This window comes from Sinocyclocheilus rhinocerous, unplaced genomic scaffold (genome assembly GCF_001515625.1).
Source record: "Sinocyclocheilus rhinocerous isolate Xijiao unplaced genomic scaffold, SAMN03320098_v1.1 scaffold1600, whole genome shotgun sequence".
In the NCBI taxonomy this organism is placed as follows: Eukaryota; Metazoa; Chordata; class Actinopteri; order Cypriniformes; family Cyprinidae; genus Sinocyclocheilus; species Sinocyclocheilus rhinocerous.
The window spans coordinates 1,682,847-1,691,458 of record NW_015665129.1 but is presented as its reverse complement, the minus strand read 5'-3'; the positions used below and the strand labels follow the sequence as shown (position 1 = coordinate 1,691,458).

At 38.0% G+C, this 8,612-nt stretch overlaps 1 protein-coding gene across 2 annotated transcripts in view; it reads right to left on the bottom strand.

Annotated features, from left to right (window-relative positions):
* Positions 1 to 4,465: 4,465 nt before the first annotated feature.
* The window catches only part of LOC107731256 (ligand-dependent nuclear receptor-interacting factor 1-like), a 6,086-nt gene continuing 1,939 nt past the window's right edge, over positions 4,466 to 8,612 (bottom strand). For both annotated transcript variants that reach the window (XM_016542291.1, XM_016542292.1), the window contains exons 2-4: positions 6,742 to 8,413; positions 6,416 to 6,646; positions 4,466 to 5,793 (exon numbers count right to left, since the gene is read on the bottom strand). In XM_016542291.1, coding sequence (XP_016397777.1) covers positions 4,942 to 5,793; positions 6,416 to 6,646; positions 6,742 to 8,413 — 2,755 coding nt within the window. In that variant the 3' untranslated portion in view covers positions 4,466 to 4,941. The remainder of the gene's footprint in view (positions 5,794 to 6,415; positions 6,647 to 6,741; positions 8,414 to 8,612) is intronic.

Sequence of the window (8,612 nt, the reverse complement as noted above, 5' to 3'; positions counted from 1 at the left end):
GTGACGTAGACATGTGGGGGCGTGTTAGAACGAGCCGTTTTAGGTAGGCGTGGTTGTCTCTTAACTTTTATAAAGAATATCTCTTTGGATTTGAGACTTTAGTCTTTGCAACTTTACAGATCTTCTTTATGCACCAAGAGCTTGTAACACTCCAAAGAGAAAGGAACAATTGAAATCGCATATGACCCCTTTAAGAATACGGGCCCAGCTTGATACAATTGATTTAAAAAGATTTTAACATAACAGAATCCTGTATTAAATTTTGTTATGCTCAAAGTCTGTTAACAGGGTAAAGAAATGTTTCTATAATATACATAAAATGGTAACATAATTTAAATGTTCTTTTTAGCAGAGATTGTTGGTATTCACAACTGATTGTGTTTGTGTTTATGCCACTGTTGTACTAAATTCACCACAAATAATTTATATTTTAACAACTGAATTTAGGGCAATCACATATTACTATAGAACTGTATATTATACTTAACATGTTTAATTCTTTCAAATTAATTTTGCTTTGTTACGAGTTCCTTGAGTTCATGAAAGCCTTCATGATTTGCCTGGATGTTGTCGTTTGGTGTTACACTACAGCATCCTGTTGAAGAAACAACCTCTGCAAATACAACAGAACCCATATACAACACACCCTAAGAAGTAATAACTTTCTTAAATCTAGTCATTCAGGTAACAAAGTTATAATAAACCTTACATATGTATATGTCGTTTCCTTGCAGGGAGGAAAACGGTGAAGAACAAGTTATTTCCTAAAAAATTCCTAAAGATCTCAGTCACCCTGCTGGATCTCCAGTGGTCCACTTGTGACAGTATTGCAATCTTCTCCGTGTGCTGTGACCTTGACGTGGTGGAGAAGCTTGAGGTCCTCCGGCACTTTGAGAACTATGAGAGCAGGTTCAACCACAAAATCACACCTAGGATGACAAACTAACAACAGCAAGTTTTTTTGTAGCAGCTCCAGAGTAGACATGCATGGACAACAATATTATTAAAAGACTCACTCATCCCTGACACAACAACAAATAGACAGCATTTGAAATAACACTGCAAGAGGGCCAACTACATATGTAGGGAGACCAGGGCTAGTGCACACTTTTCTCAGTGACTGTTTATTAGGGTTGTATTTCAAAGTCAATGTGGTCAATTGATGGTAAAAAGTGATTCATGAAACAGCTGAAATTAAAAAGGTCACATACACGTACAAATATCAGTTTACAAATCAGCCTCAATTGCCCCAAAAGTAAGTTTTAATATATATTGCACTTTGTATTGTACAATATTTTTTCTAACAGCAGTTCGCTTAACCTTATTTGAACATTAAAGGGGTCATATGATGCTTTTTTTACAGATCATTATTTTGTGTATTTGGTGTAACAGAATATGTTGACATGCTTTAATGTTCAAAAAACACATTATTTTTCAAATACTGTACATTATTGTAGGTCCTCTATGCCCCGCCTCTCTCAAACGCTTCGTTTTCTACAAAGCCCCCTCCTTTGACAAGCGCAGTCTGCTCTGATTGGCCAACTGACCCAGTGCATTGTGATTGGCCAATCAGAGCAGACTGCTCTGATTGGCCAGCTGACCCAATGCATTGTGATTGGCCGAACACCGCAAGCACTCGTCGGAAATGTAACGCCCCTTACCATAATCACGAGCTTCATCTTTCAAAATAAATGTAAAGACAGAGCACGAAAGGGGAACAGAGTTGCATGACAGACACAGTGATGAAGCTGGTATGTGTTTGCAGTACACAAGCCACGGTTAAGACAGCTGACTCCACTGCGATGTGACCCTGTCTCTCTCGCTCTCTCTCTCTCGCACACACACGCGCGCGCACACGCACACACACACACACACACACACACTGTGGGTATTCCACGACATTCTAGATTCCACTTGCAGCAGTTGCGTGAGTTTCTTTGAATTATTGCACACAACTGTGATACTCACAGGATACTCTAATGCAGCAATAGTCTGGAACACCAGCCACTGTGGATACACCTCCAGTGTGTTCTGATGAGCTCTCTGAATGCAGTTGAACACTTGCTCCTTATCACTGTACATGGTGGGATACTATACACAAAACAAGAGAGCAGAAAAATACATTAAACCAATAAATCATGCATTGGTTGCAAACAAGAAATCAAAGTTTACTATGCATCAGTATAATTTCAGGCAATGAAACAACATGCACTGCATGTGAAGCCTTATCGTACCTTTACTCCAAACTTCTTCCGTGCACCACCAACTTGGACCCCGAGATACATCAACATCACAAAACTATACAAATACGTAAAAATTGCATAGCCAAAGTTGGCTGGAAGCAGGCTTTCGACCGCCATTTTTAGATGTAATGTTCAGAATTCTGTATCAAGCACGAGCCTTTCTTCTTGTATTTGAAGGAGGGGAATGCTGAATCATGCAGCTCACGCACGGTGAGTTATTTGTGTTAAAGGCGAGTTCACAGGAGACCCTGATAAAACCTCGCGATAAAACGCGAGAGACTGTTTGACAGTACTTCAATGGGGATTATTAGTGTTAAACAACCCGATGAAAACACTATACATATATCCTCCTGGGACCCAGGCATAGACTTTATCCTCTGTAGAGTAGAGGACATTATATGTGAGTGAATTTCTCTGAGACCCTACATGCCACAGTTTTAAGTCTGGATGTGCTTTTCGGAGATATCAAATGTTTGGAGGTTTGATCAGAAACACCCTCTCTCCTTGGTCTTTAAATATGACTGATATTGACAGAATGATCAAATTTAGCACTCTTAGGGAAATATGGTAATATTTAGCAATTGTCATATATATCTGGCTAATTTTCAAATTGTTTGTCGTAAATAAACATCTCAGAAAAATGTGATGGGGTTTCAAATCGGAATATGACTTTTTGTTACGAAACGGGGCATAATTTTAATTCATGTCTTTTGTAGAGGACACCAGGACAAACATGTTAATCGGGCATTTTGGGGAGACACAACAAGTCAATAGGGGAAAAAATTATAGATCAATATTCCTATGAAATATGAGATATTCTTATGAAAACGTTATTACTCCCATTATAACACTTATTTTTTCATTATGGTTTGCCCCAAGAACACATTAATATGCAAATTAGGTGCAATGTATAGACACATTATATTGAATGGGAATACCAATTTATGGATATTTTACGCACATATTCCATAAAGTACAGTAGTATATCAAACCATTTTGTTATATCTTTCATAACATAGTTGAGAATCATCTTTGCACAAAGTTTGGTTAAAAATAGCCTGAAACCTAAAAACTGATTGGTGAATGAAAAAAATAAATAATTGTTTTTGCATATACATGCCTTCTCTCATGTCTATTTATTTATTTGAATGATTTTGTCCTGGCGTCCTCTACAAAAGACATAGAATAAAATATGAATAAAATATCTTTTTTTCAAAAATGTCTTTTTTTAATTTGTTTCTTATGCTCCAACCAGTGTAATTATGACAAAATAATAATAATAATAATAATAATTCACAAAACTTGTTTATGGTTCTCAGGAGTATATAACTACATTAAACAATATGTAAATGTGAAGTAAATATACGACAGTGTTTCCAGTTATTAACCTAGTCAAGTCTTCAGCATGTAGATGTCGATTTATATATATTTTTTTATTATTATTAAAATAACTCAGTTAACATAAAAACGGTTAAAAATATAGTGATTTAAAAATAAAAAATCATGTCTATCAAACCATAAATATGTAGCCCTAAACACTGTTACGTTGATGAAGTTTCTAGAATACCACCCTGATTCTGTTATAGTGAGGTTATGATAACGTTGGTTAATTATTATAGTGTTTCTTGCGGAATGTTCTTGATTCGAGTCTGTTGTGTAATTTGATTGACAGGAGGGGCGGAGACTGTGTTACACAACGGCAACTGACCTACTTTCAGTTCCAGCACTTTCTCCTTTAAAGGGGGCATATGATGCTTTTTTTAAAGATCATTATTTTGTGTATTTGGTGTAACAGAATATGTTGACATGCTTTAATGTTCAAAAAACACATTATTTTTCAAATACTGTACATTATTGTAGTTCCTCTATGCCCCGCCTCTCTCAAACGCTTCGTTTTCTACAAAGTCCCTCCTTCCGACAAGCGCAGTCTGCTCTGATTGGCCAGCTGACCCAGTGCATCGTGATTGGCCAAACACCGCAAGCACTCGTCGGAAATGTAACGCCCCTTACCATAATCGCGAGCTTCATCTTTCAAAATAAATGTAAAGACAGAGCCCGAAAGAGGAACAGAGTCTCGTGACAGACACAGTGATGAAGCTAGATTCAAGTGATTATTACGTTTTGAATATGGATATTTTTCTTACAAAAACGCATCGATTCGCTACAGGAGGCCTTTGTTCACCCCACCCACCCAACATTTTCATTAAGTTTAATAGGCATGGATGACTATAAAAATAGAATAATTGAACCAGTATGTTCATGTTATTTACAGCATTCTTGAGTTTAAAATGTTTCAGCTAGACAGCAAACATGGTTCCCAAAAGTGCATGGACTTATTTACTAAATTGCTTTTTTTTTATTATGAAATGAGGCTGTTACACTACAAATTCAACTACAGAATACAAAGTATTGACAAAGGCACGTAAATCATACAAAGATGTAAAAAATTGTATGATGGCATCTGCTTAAACGTACTACAAACAACTATAAATAAGACAAACACCACAAATTGCTTAGGAAGCCAAAGACTGAATAAAATATGACACTGAGATCTGGTAAACATTAAAAAGGGAAAAGTTAGTAAATAAACATTGTGTACAAACTGTATACATTTTTTCTTGTACATTTATTGGTGGTTTTCCCGGTCATATTCAGTCCGTCATGCAGCGTACAGTCTTTTAAACACAAAGAGACATGACTAAATGTTCATGCTCCTCTGAATCTGCTCCAGCGCAGCCTCCTTCTTCTTCAGGAGATCCTTCAAACGTTCGATTCTCTCACGCCGTTTTATCTCCTCGGCATCCAGCGTCTCCAATGTGTACAGTGACTGTGTTGGAAATTTGTCTATTTTGGGACCTTGCTGTTTATTCGAGAATGACATGCTGGGGTTGTCTGATGCTGCACTTGGTGTAATATTCAATGAACCATTAGGTGAGATGTCGTGCGAGGTTTCACTAGTAGAGCCTCCTAACAGAGCTTTGTCTTCATGTGGATTTTTTGATGACCGTTTTTTCCCTGCTTTCTTAACAGGATCTTGATTTTTTAGTTGGCGATTCTCTTCTGGGGATTTATTTAAGCAGTTTTTTTTTGTCCCTTTCTGTGACTCAACAGCAGTACATGGACTCGGTCTGTCTTGTGAATGGAGGGATGAAGTGGCTTCTGCAGCCCCCAAAACAGTCCCACAAGGACAGGCCGTGCACACCTTACCTTTTTTAGAGCGCGGTGCGGTCTTCCTTTGAGAGGAAGGTGATAAGGTATGACTAGAAGTCTGTTTGGCTTTTTGTTCAGATAAGGGAGTAAAACAGCCCATGTTACCAGTACAATCTGCTGGCATTTCAGACTGCATATGAACTTCATCAGCTGTAGATTCTGTTGGTGAACAAACCTCTTCTTGACAAGCTAAACTGTTTTCAATGGGAACAATTGAACATTTAGAGGCACGTGAAATGTTTGTGGAGCTTAGAGAGGGATTATCTTGACTCCCAACCTGCTCCTGCTTTTTTCTCTTGACCGTCAGGCCTTCATCCTCCTCCATTTTTGTGTAGGGAACCTAGCAATTGAACAAAGTGTCATGAAATGAATCAATGCTGTTACTCCTACAGTCATAACTCCTCAAACAAGTGAAAAAATGGTTGACGTGAGAATTTTTATTTTATTATTTTTTAAATAGCTTGTTCCATCAATTAAGTTTTCATTTTCAGATAGGAAAGAGAAACATATTTAGTTCATGAAATATTTACAATATATATTTGAACTATTTTAGTACTATTTATATACTATTATAACATGGATTAAAATTTTGAATTAGCTTTTATTTTTATATTTTCAGTTTAATTTTAGTTTACATTTCAAACATTTTATTTTTACATCACATTTTTATTACATTTTTTTGTAGTCGTGTCTGTCAAGCTTTGTTTTTATTTTAGTTTCCGTAATTTAAACTTATAATTATTTCAGTTAGTTGCTAAGGAAGCAACTATATTTACAATGTATATTTACATTGAATACAGCTTCATTTCAATTACAAAAAATGTTTTTTAACAGTTTTAGTTAACCATAACAACAGTGATTTGGAAATATATTAAAATAGCATCTGATCAACACTGATGTAGGAAATATGTACATGCACTGTAAATTACAACACAATTTGGATGCATGAATATGTAACTTGCCTGCATCATTTGCTGTATTTTTGACTGCAACTTTGACTCCTGGATCACTTTACGAAGGCCGTCTAATGTGCGTTTGTTTATGAAAAGTCTCTCTGTCAGTTGATCTGGCTTCACAGTCGGCTTTGGTCTTTGCAAGCAAATTTGTACATCAGAAGTGATGCCAAATTCTTTTCTTAGCTCACAGTCAGTCTTGGGTTGACTTCTCTGATCAGATTCTAGATTTTCATAGGCCTGAGACAGAGAGAAGAATGCATTAAATGTCAGCCTATTGAAAGACGTTATTTCATTAAAACTAACAAAGATGATGTTTAAATTTGGTCTATTACCTTTTCAGTATCATAAGTGGCTTGAACACAGACATTCTGGGGTGCTTCCAAAACGCTGGCAGTTTCAGCGAGAGCTGCATCATCTTGACTTCTCGTCTCAGGTGGACTTCCACTCTCCAAGTCTTTATCTGCCTCCATATTCACATTTTCAGAAAGACGGCTCAAGTTGCTTTCATCTCTTTCATTTCCCTCGATCTGCTCATCCATCATCTCATCACTCATTTTGGCTGAAGGATTATCTGGACCACCATCTTTTTCAATTTCCGCATGTGCCGGTTTTTCCCCTTCATTCTGTGAGACAGACTTTGCGCTTGTCTGTGTGTGTTGAACTTCCTCAGATTTGTTCTGGGAGGCAGCTTTCTCTACTTTATCACCAGCATGAGTCTCTGACTTGGGTGGAATGTATGACACAAATATGACATTAGAGTCTTCATCGCTCTCATCCACCTCAGTTTGACTCGGTGTAGGCAAATTTCCCGGGGCACCTCCCAGACATGTGGACGTTTCCTCATCGTCATCACAGAGATCAATAATTTCACTTACATTTCTTTTTGGGTCTTTCTTAGAAGAGTTTGTCCCCAGAGCGGAGCTGGCAGGCAGCGCAGGAGAGGTGCTGACAACCCCTCTTTTCCCACCTTCGCTGATCATCACATCCTTGGCGATCTCTGAATTTTTCTTGGCCACAAAGTAGACTTTCCCATTGCACATGACCAGGGCGTTGTCTTTGCCTGGGGTGATCTTTTCTTGGCTGGCCTGAGGTGTGGGTTTGCTTGGCACAATTTCATTTGCCATCCCAACTGAGCTGACATTCTTGACTGCTTTTATGGTGTCAGTGTTGACATTCGGTGTCATTACAGGTACAAGGCAAGGAGCGGATGCACCTGTTCCCTCCCGGACGACCCATTTTAAGGGAGTGTTCACTTCTTCATTTGTTTTAGGAACGCAAACAGGTGTTTGCAATTTTGTAAGCAGATTTTGAAACCGGGTCTTCTGTATTTGACTTGGCTTTGTAACCGAAACTACTTGCTGGTCAGAATTTAGCTTAACAGAGTTCACAGGGGAAACAAGCACAACTGTTGGTGGACTCTTTTGGAGGTTAGGGGTGTTACTCACAGAGTTCATTATCCGGCATTTGATGGACTGTGGGAGCGCAGTGGCTGGCAGAGTCCTAACTTTCGCATTCGGAGGGATCTGCAGGAAATGACCGTTTGGGAGAACAGGTGATTTAACGGTAACAGGCAACATTTGGACTGCCACCATGCCCTGTCCATTGGGCTGAGGAGGTAACTGGACTGAATACTGGGAAAGCGATTGTGTTGAAAGAGGAATATGCACTGGCTGTGGATTGTGAATAATGAGGTCATTAGTTCCACCATGTTGAGTTTTGACAGCGTTAGATACAGTTCTGACCTGCGGCAGGGCTTTTAGGACAAACCGTCCATCTGCTATGGTCTGAAGGGAGGGAAGCCGCATCTGTGTTTGAGATGAAGCAGCAGCAGGTGGATGAACCGGTTTTGCATAGGCTTTCAGTTGTACATCCACACTGTCTCTTTCTGTACTAAATGGTGTCTGATAAAACTGTCCATTTACTTTCTGGACAGGAATTAACTTCATGACGTTTTTCCCATCGGGTCCCACTGCAGGCATTGCTTGGTAATAGACTCCTGTTCCACTAAAAGATGAAGAAAAAAAATTATACATCAAAATGTAATATTCTGTGAAAATACTATAATATATATATATATATATATATATAAACAAACACACATACTGTTAAACATTATTTTACATTTACATAAAGTTTTCAACATTGATCATGATAAGAAATGTTTCTTGAGCACCAAATTATCATATTAGAATGATTTCTGAAT